Source organism: Papilio machaon, chromosome 11, assembly GCF_912999745.1.
Source record: "Papilio machaon chromosome 11, ilPapMach1.1, whole genome shotgun sequence".
NCBI lineage: Eukaryota > Metazoa > Arthropoda > Insecta > Lepidoptera > Papilionidae > Papilio > Papilio machaon.
In genome coordinates, this window is record NC_059996.1 from 6,947,351 (window position 1) to 6,962,577 (window position 15,227).

The 15,227-nt window shown below is 32.0% G+C and overlaps 2 protein-coding genes across 2 annotated transcripts; both read left to right on the plus strand.

The window, feature by feature from the left end:
• The first annotated feature begins 241 nt into the window (after positions 1-241).
• LOC106711506 (opsin-1-like) lies at positions 242-4,752 on the plus strand. Its single transcript, NM_001317020.1, is given in 10 exon segments — positions 242-362; positions 919-1,087; positions 1,383-1,503; positions 1,631-1,748; positions 1,977-2,190; positions 2,363-2,510; positions 2,586-2,696; positions 2,921-3,087; positions 3,516-3,824; positions 4,472-4,752. Coding segments are annotated over 8 exon segments (1,140 nt in total). The 5' UTR covers positions 242-362; positions 919-953; the 3' UTR covers positions 3,643-3,824; positions 4,472-4,752.
• A 2,871-nt stretch (positions 4,753-7,623) lies between these two features.
• On the plus strand, positions 7,624-10,474 carry LOC106711505 (opsin-1-like). The gene is given in 9 exon segments (NM_001317018.1): positions 7,624-7,751; positions 7,928-8,069; positions 8,150-8,270; positions 8,382-8,499; positions 8,582-8,795; positions 9,053-9,200; positions 9,278-9,388; positions 9,663-9,829; positions 10,138-10,474. Coding segments are annotated over 8 exon segments (1,140 nt in total). The 5' UTR covers positions 7,624-7,751; positions 7,928-7,935; the 3' UTR covers positions 10,265-10,474.
• The last annotated feature ends 4,753 nt before the right edge of the window (positions 10,475-15,227 follow it).

Consider the following 15,227-nt stretch of genomic DNA (forward strand, 5'->3'; position numbering starts at 1 on the left):
TTAAAAAACAATTATGCGAAGGTGCTATTAAAATTACTTATCGTACATTTGAAACTTATTATATAAGGAAGTGTTGTATCGTGAAATTTGCATTAAATCCTATTACGTGTACAACATTCTTCATTGCTAAGAAGATAACTTTTAAACCTATACAGATTTTGTCAAGATCTAATTATAATATCGATTTACGTCGTATTCGTCGTGCCGAGGTATAAAAGAGGGTCACAGGTTAGTGGAGACTGAGTCGGTTCTTGAATCTGTCTTGAGGTGCTGCTTCAAACTTGTAACAGTCAAAAGACTGGAATTTAAATATTACTGACATTCTGCTATTCTTCTAGTCTTTTGGTCCAGTTCTATTACACGTAAGTGTTTGTTGTTTTGTACGAGAGTTTTTAAAACAAACGACTACATCTATAGATTTATTCGCTTTAAAATGAATAGCAGATTATAAAAGTTTTTAAAAGTGAGGATTAATAAATAAATTATTCACAGAAAATTCTTGCTGCTTTTGAAAATTTTGACTTAATTGACAATCTAACAAGAGTACTATATTTAGTAAAATAATCAAGCTTTACTTAAATAATTTTTAAATGTCGTCGTGCTAATTAATGTTATTTATTTAGTAACAGAAGGAAACTAATTAAGACCTGAAACACTTTATGAATATAACAGAAACTTTAATGAACTTCTTGATTTTAATTTGTGTAACTATTGCTCAACGCTTTGCGCCATATTTATATTACGTTTTTAATAATTTGTAACCCACCTAGGATATAATATGGCAAAGCAACCGATTTCTAACTAGATACTTAATTTAGCCGGTATTGTATGTTATAGCAAGTTTTCGACCCTATTGAACTGTAAGTTTCTAACATATTTACGGAACGGAAATTAAGGTTCTAGTTTTATATCCTCTAGCTTCGATTCCTCAAGCGACGAACATAAAATCCAAAATGGCGGTGAACAGCTTGGACCCAGGCGCGGTGTCAGTACCCGCGTGGGCGGAAAAAATGGAGGCGTACGGCTCAAACCACACTGTAATTGACCAAGTGCTTCCTGAAATGATGCATCTGATTGACCCACATTGGTTAGTAAGAAATATACTATTAATTTATACTTCAAAAATGAGTGGAAATTTCAGTAGATCACCTAAAAGACACATTATACTAAGATTAGTTTCATATTTATTGATATAATTAGCTGTCGCCTGCGACTCCGTCCGTGCGGAATTAGAAAAAGGTTAATTGTGTTCTTCCAGACTATGTTCTACATCCATACCAATATTCATCGAGATCCGCTTAGCTGTTCTGGAAATACTAGATTTAGAAGTAAAATACCTACTCACCTGGATATAGAAGAAAAAGTATTTTCTTGTGTTCAAGGTATCAGTTCCCGCCCATGAATCCCCTGTGGCACGGCTTATTGGGTTTCGTGATTGCAGTTCTTGGTTTCATATCGTTATCCGGAAATGGAATGGTCATCTATATTTTCACAACTACAAAGGTAATAAAACATTTTTGAAACAATAAGATTCATTAAATTTCATTCAATTAGATTAATTTTATATTTAAACAGATAAAAAGATTATTAAAAAATGCATTAATAAAAAACTTTATTTCATTGTTTGCAGACTCTTAAAACACCTTCAAACTTATTGGTACTAAACTTGGCGGTTTCTGACTTTCTGATGATGACTTGTATGGCGCCGCCTTTAGTGGTAAACTCCTATCACGAAACTTGGGTATTTGGTTAGTTTTCTTGTATAAATGTCGCTTAAATTAATTCAACGTTTTAATTTAAATACAGACTAACCATTCAACTTTAAAAATATCGACCCTGTCCTCAATTCAGTGTTTATATCAATTAAAATTAGATTAAGTAATAATCTTGTCTAATGTGTATAGTAATACGTACCTCTGATCCAAAAAGCTGTCCAAATTTTTTTCCGAATAAATTACGTTTTCGTTTTATTATAGGTCCACTGGCTTGTGCGCTTTACGCTGCTGCCGGCTCATTGTTTGGGACTATTTCAATTTGGACGATGACCATGATCGCTTTTGATCGATACAACGTAATCGTTAAGGGCATTGCAGCTAAGCCCATGACTAACAATGGAGCTCTGCTGCGTATTTTAGCTATTTGGGTCTCGTCATTAGCTTGGACTCTTGCACCAATGTTTGGATGGAATAGGTACAATATTAATAATCTTTCTCTTATTTGCTATCTCTACATTCCGAAATCTAAAATTGGAATATTGTGATTGGATAGAAGGCTTATTATTGAAACATAATAAGACTAAATCAAATTGTATTTTTACATCATTCATGGCGTTAATTTCATTAATTTACATTATTTTTATCAGGTATGTCCCGGAAGGCAACATGACCGCCTGCGGAACTGATTATCTCAACAAGGATTGGTTCAGTCGAAGCTATATTGTGGCTTATTCTATCTTCTGCTACTTCACACCTTTGGCCCTTATCATATACTCCTATTTCTTCATTATTCAGGTACCGTAATCAAAACCTCTATTTCTTTTTGGTTTACATGTTTTAATTATTAACTTTTTTTTAAAATATTTATAGGCAGTAGCAGCTCACGAAAGGGCGATGAGGGAGCAAGCAAAGAAGATGAATGTGGCTTCTCTTAGGTCATCAGAAGCGGCTAATACTAGCGCTGAGTGCAAACTGGCTAAGGTTCTAAACTTATTGACTTCTAAAATATTTTGCCCGTAGTTTATCATTGAGATCCTTTCGTCTATTTTTTCTCAACGTTTTTTTATCCCACTCCAGTCATATTTTCTAAAAGAATGCTTCTATAACTGTAACTCTTTTAACTGTCGAGAACAGAGACATTATTCTGTACCTTAATAGAAATGTACAAATGGAAATAGATTTAGTATGTGTATTGTTTGTTTAAGGTCGCTCTGATGACAATTTCATTGTGGTTCATGGCGTGGACACCGTATTTGGTAATTAATTTCACGGGTATCTTTGAGACAGCTACAATCAGTCCTCTGGGTACAATTTGGGGCTCGGTCTTTGCCAAGGCCAACGCTGTTTATAATCCCATTGTTTACGGTATCAGGTACTATTAAATTTACGTTATTTAGTTCTTTAAAATAGGAAGTAAATTAACATAGCATTTAAATTAATGCTAGACACGACATGTTACATTACAAAAATTGTGATATATTTTGCGCGTAAATCTCTACTCTATTAAAACTGAGCTCTAAAAAACCTATTCTAAACATTAACGTAGTTGATAGATTATCTCTTAGATAGCACACATCATTTAAATCTTACTAATATTACAAATTTGAAAATTTAGATGGATGGATGGATGTTGGTTGGAAGGTATCTTCGGAACGATGCAACGGATCATAATGAAATTTGGCACATATGTAGAAACACAAAGGCTACTTATTAAGTTTTGTTTGAATGCGGACGTAGTCATGGACGACAGCTCTTACATAAATTGGAACAAATCAATTCATATGTACAATATTTTTACAGTCATCCGAAATACAGAGCAGCTTTGTACCAGAGATTCCCAACACTGGCGTGTCAGCCAGCGGCGGATGACAACACGTCGCATGTGTCCGGTAAAACTGCAATCTGTGAAGAAAAACCATCCGCTTGATATCTACAAAAATTTGACTATGACGACGACAATGAATTACGAAGAAACGTGGTCGAGCTTTAAAAATATATGCAGGAAAATTATATAATTATATTTCTATTAAAATTATATGTAAAATAAACTAAATATTTAAATAATGTAGTAACTAATAATATAACGGATTATTAGCAATTTGTACATATTTTGGGTATGTTCCGATTTGCACTGCGAGCACTGCACAGTGCTATCACTGTAGAAAAATTCGTTTCGTTATGGACTGCCAGTATACTGCCGCAGTACCCTAGGAAAATATATGACGTCATAAATCGCCGCCATATTCTACTGTGAGCACTGGCGCTTTCGAGGTAAGGTACTCGCAGTACCTTCATCACGTGATCAGTCAAAACCATTCGAGTGCCTAACGTCTTATAAACAAAGCTATAGTTTAATCAGAAAATTTTAAAGTTCTGCAATTAGTTTGGATTAATAAATAAAACAATAAAACAATGGAAGAATTGCAAAAATTTACCTTATTAGACTGTGTTGATAATGAAAAACATTCTTTTTTATGAAAAAGTACTTACTTTTATTATATTATAAATTCAACTTACAATTAATATTAATTAAAATATTTCTATTTTGACAGTACTCCAAAACAGTTTTTTTAATGTATTAGAAAACTTGAATACACTCATTTGAATGCTGCGTCAAAAAATGCGTCTGACAGTATACGGGATTGCGTTCCGTTTTAAATCGTAACCAGTATAACTAGCTATAAAGGAACGGCTTCACAGTATACTGAATTGACGTTACACTGTACAGTGGTCGCAGTGCATATCGGAACATACCCTTTGTTATCCTGTATAAAATATTTATTTTATGTTAGATTTAGAACAACTAAATGGTTTTAAATCGTATAAAAATTCTCATTGAAATTTAATAGTAACGTTTTGGTTTTCTGCGTTTATATTTTCAAGTATATTCTTGTTTTATACAATATATGTTAGCCTGCGGGAATAAAAATATGAAAAAATATACATAGCACGAATATCGTTTGGTCTAGCTTTTATTGTATAACGTTATATTATTTCAGCGTTTAAAATATACAAGCAAAGTGGTAATAAAAAGACGCAAAATATACTTTTATTTTTTAATAGTTACTCCTTTGAAGATAATATTCGGTTACATTTGTATCTATTCAGTTGTTGAAAATGAAAATAAATTACTCGTTTGAAAAAGTTTCATTTATGTAACTTACTCAGTAAATTCAATATAGTAGGTAATAAGTAATTGGTAATTGTAATAATTAGTGGGTAGGTAAAAAGCATAATTTGCGTAATACTTTTTTGCTTTAGAAATTTCAATCGGAATAACCTATTTTATTTATTTTATTTATTTATTTAAACTTTGTACATACACATGAAGTATTGTACTGGAAAGCTTAACTCTAAAAGAGTTCTCTTCCAGCTTACCATTATATAGAGAGAGGTGGTTTAATGGGTAATTTATTTATTTATTTATTTAATAAGTAAATGTGTGTACAAGTCGTCATAAATAATGTCTTAAATAATAACTTATTTTGTAATTTATAATTAAATTACTAATCTTTAACTATAATGAACGGAATAAACAAAACCATTATTATTATTTAACCAATAACAAAAATTATTATTGGTTAAATAATTTTACTATAAACATCCAAAGAAAACATAGAAATAAACTTTTTCGTTACATGTATATAAACGACTCGAGCACGTTCCACAGTTTCTTTAATTTATCCGCCTATGGGAAGTATGAGGGAATTGTTTCCTGTTTCTTTCCAAGTATTCTATTTTAATATGAGATCTTATAATTTTTATGCATTAAATTCACTGAAAATAATCTATTGATAAGAATGAATATATTTACATCTTACGTAATTTGGAGTAAAATTTAACAGATGACACACACATAAGAAAGACAAGGTCGAGTATATGTTGCATGTTTTCCAGTGAATTTAAAACATTCATTTATTACGATACAAATAAAAATATGAAAGCGAAACTCACCTGAATTTTAATAAGCATCTTAAGTTTTACGCGAGCTTTAACTTTGATTTTAACGTTGGCATGTCTTTTACTGTTTGCAAATTTGTAATTGGCATTCTTGAAAAATGTTGTAAAAATGAATCTTAAGTTTTTTTTTACTTGTTTGAAATCAGTTGAAATTATATCATCATCAGTAGACTATATGTGCTCACTGTGGGGCTCGGTACCCACCCTAAGTTAGAGGTGACTAGGCCTTAGACAAATGAACTGGCCCAGTGCGGGTTTTCTTCACACATATCTTTGAATTTCTTCCCAAATATGTACAGATTGCAGTATAAAAAATAAACTAAAGTAAAATCGATTCAACTGATTTAAAATCATTGGTCAATTAATTTCAAATTTAATATTGTATGTAGTTTTTGCGACTCGCCTCAAATACCTCTTTGTAGCTTAGAGATATAGAGCTCTTCTTTACTAAATATCATTTAAAATATTAAAAAGGATAACAAAGATATTGTCCGACGTACAACGTTACTTACCCAAGCTCAGCAGAACTAATACTAAAGGCGTATAATAGAAAATACTCAAGAAAGTAAGGAATGTAAATCTCTTAAAGAATCTGTTTAAAGTTTCATATCTGCTAAGAAATGTACTAATCCTGAAAACATAGAAATGTCCTTAAGATTAGAACATTTCTAAGGGTATTAATTCAATTATGTTTTTACAATCGATATAATTGCAATAAATAAACAAACGATTAAAAATAATTTTTCAACAGATTATAAAAATAAAGCATTTTATTTTTATAAAGATATTCTTTTTTAAGAAAAAATTAGCAATTGCTGTATTTTTAATACTTCATACTATCTTCTCCTCTTAGTCCGTGGAATATTTTTTTATTAAAACGCTGATGAGTACTGAATTAAGATCTCATTTTTTATTCATATAATTAGGAACTTTATGAGCTCAACTTCAGAATAGGTTTAATAATAACATGAAGTAGTATTGCAGTTTATGAGATTTTTATATCTCACTAGCTGTTACCCGCGACTCCGTCCGCGCGGAATAAAAAATAGAAAACGGGGTAAAAATTATCCTATGTCCGTTTCCTGGTTCTAAGCTACCTGCCCACTAAATTTCAGTCAAATCGATTCAGCCGTTCTTGAGTTATAAATAGTGTAACTAACACGACTTTCTTTTATATATATAGATTATAGAGTTTAATGTGTATTAAAATTATCCATAAAATTATTAAAGTCAAGCTTTAAAACGTATATTTTAGAGTAATCTTTTTAAAAGTGAAGTTTTTGGATCTTACAATAATGTAACTTGAAAGACGTAGTGGAACATGAAGAGAAACAAGAATCATTTAGGGTTGTTTTTGTCATAATGGACTGTCAATCTTTTGGAATAATAGTAGCTTTTGGAGCTTAATGATGGCACCGATTGATGTAGACATTTACTTTTTTAACTTTTTGTTTATAACTTCTCATGGAAACTCATTTGTTTTTTTAAATATTGTTGTGCATAGCGCATATACACATTACGCTGAAGAGCTCGAGCCAACCTTGAAAATAGAAGGTGAAAAAACGTTACGAAAAACCCACTTGATAGTTTTTTTATATAAGGCACATTACATTCAAGACAAAAAATCATCAATCCAATGTAATAAGGAGTTCAATCAAATCAATTAAAGAGGTGATAGTCAATTCTATAACCTTGACTTTTCATTATAATATGAGGCAAAAATGTGTAATGTTTTTTGTATGTATTTCGGCAACTTGATGCAAAATTTAAAAAACAAATTAAAAATTTCTTCGTACATCCTTACATTTAAACTTTCGTAACACTTAATGTAATTGAACAGTCGTGTAAATCAGGTATTATCCTTCTATATCTCATTATGACTATTGTCTAAGCAACATTCTTGTCATGTGCAACTAATATAAAAGCGGTGTACGGTGAGGCAGAAGTCGAGTAGGCTCATTATCACAGCCCGGCTTCCTGCCGAGGTAGAAGCAAAAGACTGGAGTAGTTCATTAATTGATTTTCTTCAGTATTTTTGTTTTTACTTAGCAGACTACTACATTGTTTAACATAATTGTAAGTACTTCAACTGTATTTTTTTACAAATTCTGTAATTATTTACATAATTTTAAAATCTACTTTTCTTTACATAGTGGTATATGTTTAAGTTTTTGGTATTTACCTTTCATCGTCCTTATACTTTTTACAATGTTAAACTTAACTTAACTACTTAGTTTTTTTTTAATCGGCAGATAACAAAATGGCGTTAGATTATCTCAACACTGGTGTAGCAAAAATGGACACTTGGAACGGACAAATGTCGGCTTACGGCGCAAACCAAACTGTGGTAGACAAAGTTCTACCCGAAATGCTTCATCTCGTTGACCCACATTGGTACGTTGACTTATTTCTAGCTTCGTGTTGATAATAGTGTATTACATTTCAAGTTTGACTAAGTAACCTTAATTTTTCAGGTATCAATTTCCTCCTATGAATCCGCTATGGTACGGTTTATTAGGTTTTACGATTACTTGCTTGGCTATCACATCGATCACCGGAAATGCTATGGTCATCTATATCTTCACGACGACAAAGGTATTAAAATTTAATTTTATATTTATATTAAATCCTGACAAGGTTTCTTATGCAACGTTTTTTTGTTACCCCCAAATGCCTCTCTAATCCCTCTAATGCCGACTTTCACAGAATCTCAAGACTCCTTCAAACTTGCTTGTCGTCAACTTAGCTGTTTCCGACTTCCTGATGATGGCTTGCATGGCACCTCCTCTAATCATTAATTCTTACAACGAAACATGGGTATTCGGTAAGTGTTTTACACTAAAATAATGATTTATATTGTGGCATACTTTCATTTACTTATATTTTCCATTTAATTTCTTTTACAGGTCCACTTTTCTGTGCGATTTATGCTTGCGGAGGTTCCTTATACGGTACAGTATCAATCTGGACAATGACTGCAATCGCCTTCGATCGATACAATGTGATTGTTAAAGGCATTGCGGCCAAGCCAATGAGCATCAACGGAGCTCTGTTGCGTATCTTGGCCATCTGGCTTTCATCACTCGCCTGGACTGTTGCTCCAATCTTCGGATGGAACAGGTAAGATTAAACAATTAAACAATTTACCTGAGATTACTGCATCGTCATCTTACTACTCTCACTTCATAGTGGGTCTGTTTTACCTTGCAATTTGTCTGGGAATTATTTTGTTCGTCCATTTCTTTCTTATCAAGTTGTGTCCTTGATTCTTAAATATTTCCTCTTATTTCCACTTTAGTTAAAAATAAATCTATTAATTTCTTTACGATGTTATGAAGCTGACACTAAAAATCGTTTTTCCTTGTCTATGTCTTTAGGTATGTCCCAGAAGGTAACATGACAGTATGTGGAACTGATTACCTCAGCAAGGACTGGTTTAGCCGCAGCTACATCATCGCTTACGCTGTCTTCTGCTATTTCCTGCCTTTGGGTCTTATTGTCTATTCTTACTGGTTCATCATCCAAGTAAGTTTTATCATCTCATTTAAATGGTACAAACAATTAGCTTTCCTTACTTTAACCTTGTGGTATTGGTATTTTAGGCAGTGGCAGCTCATGAAAAGGCCATGAGGGAACAAGCAAAGAAAATGAATGTAGCGTCTCTAAGATCCTCTGATGCTGCGAACACCAGTGCTGAGTGCAAATTGGCTAAGGTATTGTATTTATTAATATTATCTGTACCGGCGTTAAGGTAGGGCATATGCCCAGGGCGTTGGTCTAGTAGGGACGCCTGTGGCGCTGTGAATTACACAGTCTCACTTAACCCAATTAACCTCCCCTCCCAAAGACATTGTAAAAAGGGGGGCGCCGTAGAAATGTTACCCAGGGCGCTGCTAGCACTACAACCAGCACTAAATAAAGTTATATTAAAGTTCCACATTGGTTGATTCGACAATTTTATAATGTTAAATGTCTTACTGTTTCAAGGTTGCTTTAATGACCATCTCCCTATGGTTTATGGCCTGGACTCCATATTTGGTAATCAATTTTGCGGGCGTATTCGAGACGGCACCTATTAGTCCCGTCAGTACAATTTGGGGCTCTGTTTTCGCCAAAGCGAACGCAGTTTATAACCCAATCGTATATGGGATAAGGTAAGTCTTATTTACGGTAGCTATTAATTCAGTCAATCCTTGTTTTTCCTTGTTTTTACAGTACTCGGTAATTCACTTTTATCGCCAAATATTGTTGATCAAATAAAACTTGGCGAAATGTTCGATAAAGAAAAGCAAATTATTCATAGTCATCTTTAATGACTTTATCTAATTTGGTATCTCTTAATATTAAAGGCTCTTTCCTTATAAATAAATACTAATTACAATAATTTTCTTGTTTCCTATTTTTTTCTGTACACGATTTGTTAATAGAATAAATTATTTACTATTATATCTTTATATTCCAGCCACCCGAAGTACAGAGCCGCACTCTACCAACGATTCCCATCACTGGCGTGCCAGCCTTCTCCAGATGAAAGTGGGTCTGCGGCTTCCGGGAACACTGCTGTTTGCGAAGAAAAGGCCCCTGCATAATTATAAATGTAGTATTAAAAAGATAACCAACGATGACGACTTGGAAATGCTAACTGGATCTGATATTCACTGATAAATCGAACACTGAACAAAACAAGTGAAAGACATTAATCTTATAAATTTTTTCTTGAACAATTAATATTGTGTTATTCGATATAAAGATTTCTGCGCACTTTAATTTTCGGTGTATCGATTTAATTTAATGTAATTAAAAAAATAAAAACTAAAAGCCGTCGTTACACAAAAAATGTAAAAAAAATGGTATGTAGCAAACGTAACGTCAGGCTTCCCTCGTATCCTTGTGTGAAAACTGAAATTATATTTAAGATGAATTGATCTCACGACGAAAAACGCAATGTAAAATGGACAATTGAGAAATTAATAAAAAGAAGCAAGCAAAGTGGTATAAGACCGCAAATATGTTTTTTTATTTTTATTAAAACCGTTTTCCATGCTTATTTGTCATCAAGCATCAAACACATTACTTGCTCAGTGGAAAAGGGGTTTAAGAACTGTGCATATACAATATACAAAACATCACACTGTTATCTTCTACCCTAAATGAAAGAACTTAAGTGCTTTTATGTTTGTTTATGAAAGAATTTAACAAATAAAAGAGTAAAAATATTATAAGGAAAGTCACTTAGTAAAATTGTCAAGTCGATTTTACGAAAAAATATATTTTCTATGTTATTTCGTATAAAGAAAAGTAAAGTTTGTGTGGCCCGGACAGGACAATGTTTGTGCCGTAAAAAATATTGTTACAACTCTCAAAAGTTACAAAAGATAAAGTTCATAAAGTAACTCAAATACAATAGAGTTTTTGGATTTTTTCTTACATTTCACTTTCAAACTTTTTTTTTAAAAAAAATTCGTTATACATTTTTAAGTAAGTAGTGGTAAAAAAGAAATAAATTCTAAAAAACAATAATGCGACCAAAAATTCCCATAGTAGCAAAGCTTATTAAATTGGAATTAAGGTCGTAATAAAACGTACCTTTTAATCAAGGAAATATTTACAAGAAGATAGATTATATTCAAATTATTTGTACTTATGTCTTTTTGTACAAATAATTTGAACATAATTATGTTGTTCTGTTAATGTTCATACAAACATCCGTATGGATGTATATCCATACATCTAAACATTCGCATTTATAATATTAGTAAGATTCTGTTGTCAATATTGACAATAAACTTATTAAAAGATCACATACTTTATCGTAATTTTACAGAGTGACAGAAGGAAAAGAGATGTCCATGGGCATTGTTAAGCACCTCTGTGTTGCCGCCGCTCGTTTGCCAGCTGCTTTAATAGTAAAATAGTACCAACCATTTTTTAGTACAATCAAAAATATTCCAAATTGATTATTTGAGACTGAGAAATAGTGAAATATTTTTGGTATTATATTTTAAAGATCAAGCAATCCTTAATAGACTTATTTTCTGCCTTTGTTTCGAAATCAAAGGCAGAGTAAAGTCATAACGAAAAATGCGTTCACGTAAACCATATAAGAATTTATTTATTATTTATATCAAAAACATGAGCTCATTCATTACACGCTCTCAAAGGGACTCGTCTTATAACATTTCATAATTTGCTAAGAAAACGTGTCCCTTGACGAAAACTTTCATAACATAAAATAATATTATAACCTTCCTTGTGATCGAGAGTAACGTCTTATTTTATGGTACTTTTTAATATAGAAATCACATGGACGGCTTCGTACCTATATGGACGCCTACATATTTTATCGTAATTTCGTATTACTCAAGTAATAATTCGGTTAACAGTTAGCATCTTTATATCTACAAGAACTTAAATTTCTATTGTTTGAAGTATAAAAAATTCTGACTAGTTTTAACCAAAATTGATTTGTTTCATTTCCCGCTGAGGAAATTTTATGGAGTCGCAAAATGTTTACCTACTTCAATCTTCCGAACAACCCGCATTTCTCTTCATAATAATAGTTCATAGAAGACGCATCAAAACTTCTCTTAAAGTAATTCTTCATTGCGTCCCTTCGCATCTAAACAAATAACTTTACTGGGCCCTAACAAACTATTTCTCAAGTGGCAAAATTGTACGGTACAGTAAACTGTGTAAAATATGCTCATAACTTGGGACTAAGGAGAACTAATTGAATCACGTATTTTTTTTAAGATTTATTGGTTTAATATTTTTTTAATGATTTTAATGAGATTACCTTTTATCATTTGACGTCATTAAAGTTTAATTAATGTGTAAAATAATTAACTGGTACAATAACTAGCTATTACGAGTATGTGTCTGTTTGGTTTCCTTTGGTTATCTTGGTTTCACTAAGCTTTATTGGTAGCCTTTTCTTGTTTCTCGTACACTTAATAACATATAGAAATTTTATTAAGCAGAAATTGTTAAAGTTATCTAGTCACTGTCAAAGAAACTTCGCACAATACTAAACAAAATTCCATCTCAAGATAGTGATTTTGCCAAAACTAGTAACTTTCCTTGTAATTTTGTCAGGTCTTCAAAGTCTATGTTTAATCATATATCCTTCGGAAACTTTAGTTTTGTATCAAACACACTCGATGTGAAAATGAAGTTTGAGAACTTCGGAAAATTTCGGTTCTTGTTAAATCATGAGTAACTAGAGGTTTCCGGCGAATTCTAATCTAGTAATAAATATAGCCTATGTCATTGGATGATAGTATATATTCTGCCAACAATGAAAGAATTTTTCAAATAAGACAATCAAATCAAACACACAAACAATCAGTTCTTTTCTCTTTATAATATTACTAGCTGTTCCCCGCGAAAAATAACTTAACTACGAGTATTAGCCTATGTGTTCTTTCAAACTCAAAAACTACTACACAGTTATAGGTAATGATAAAATGTAATAATTCAAATGTTGTAAACATTAAAAAAGATTTTCATCATCAGCTCACTATACGTCCCCACTGAGTGGTTTACATTCACCGTAAGTACATCGAATAAATGTACGTATATAAATTGAAAAACCACATCGATTCGAACCCAGGTTTTGCAGATTACGAGTCAAGTGCTTAAACCCTGAGCGGCGCTTGAATGACTTTTCACTATATCGTAACTATCGAAATATTTTAACTTTTAACATTTTATTGCATACTAGCTTTTACCCGCGACTTCGTCCGCGCGGAATAAAAAAAATGCACACAAGATAAAAAAGTTCCTATATCCGTCTCCTAGTTCTAAACTACCTCCCCATCAATTTTCAGCCAAATCAGTTCGACCGATCTTGAGTTATAAATAGTGTAACTAACACGACTTTCTTTTATATATATAGATTAAAATCAACTGTCATATGATAAGATAGATGAAAATTCGAAAGCATTTTACTTCAGTCATGGTCGAGAGGAGCCAATTAGCTCTCTAAGTAAATTTAATTAACTTGTTTCCATTTCATTGCAGACAAAGGATAGGGAAATTAGTTACTCGAAGATTTGCTTCATTGAATTTCTATCTATTCGTCTTGTACATGCAGATTGTTTCCGGATCTTAGTATTGTTATGTCCGAAACATGTTTAGAAACACAATATGTCCGAATAACAAGTTGTCTTTTGTTTTAACTAAAACTTAGGAATATGATGTACTACTCGTAATAATTTTTAAACAAAGATCTTTGAGGAACTGATTAAAATAGGAAAAAGAAAGAGTATAAATTGAAAGCCAAGGTACACCAATATAATACTTGTATGTGAAATTATTTACCTTTCCATTTACTGTTCTAACGTTAGTCATATTTTTTACTATAAAGACATATAGGGGTGGAAAGTTATCATTTGTCAAGCTGAGATAGTGGCTAAAGTTATAGATTTATACTCTACAAGTTACATTACTTAATATGTAAATTAGTTTCTACAATCAATGTAAGTTATTCCAGAGCCGTAGCTATACGGAGCATAAGCCAGGATGAACGCTTTAAATAAGGGTAATTGAAATTTCCTAAAGTTACTTCAGTTGAGCAAGCGATAAGCCTTCCATTTAGGCACCCTTCTCGGTCATTTTAAATACTAATGACATAAGGATATCTCTTTAGATAAGTTATTTGCGACCATTAATATTTCATCAGTTGCACGAATGAGGTGACTCGAACAGAAAAATCACCATCAAGTAGAAGTGAAGATGAAGCAAGCCTAATTTTTTTCCTCTTCTCGTTCTTACCCTTTTGTTACAAGGAAATAATGGGGATGGTACGCTTATTCGAAGGAGGTTACACATAGTAAGAAGAAATACCCTACTTATATGTTTCTAGTGCCTATTTAAAGAAGGCTCTTTTGGTGAATTAACACTCTGCCTGCCGTTTCCTCGATTTTTATTACCTTTGCCTATAATTTTGAAAATTAGCAACTTTAAAGTAGCACTTATAAAAGTTAAATTTTCAGAACATTGTTTATTAAACATGCGTAGTGTTGGCTTACTTACCACAATTTATTTCAAGCAAAATATAATACTAAATTTCTCATTGTATTTAGATTAAATATTAACCACTAATCTGAAGTAGTATAGGTATTTAAGAAAGGTTAGATTTATGGTATGTATTAAACACTGTAATTAGTTTCACTTCTCTAAGGACAGCGCACTTTAATTAGTTCGCTACACTACTTCGTGTTCATACTAACTAAATAATATACCTTTTGATTAATTCGTACATAGTTAAATTATGTAACATTTTATAAGTGCATACATGGTCTGAATTAAACTAGCTGTCGCCCGCGACTCCGTCCGCGCGGCATTAAAACAAACTTATTTAGTATCTATGTGTTTTTCAAGCTATGTTCTAAATGTATGCCAAATTTTAACAAGATCCATGCAGCCGTGCTGGAGATACCTTCTAACAAAATTCGCATTTATATTAGTAAGATTATAATTGGTGCTTTATGTTTTGAATTGTATTACTCCTATAATTAAAGGGAAAAAACTAATCATTCAAGTATTAAG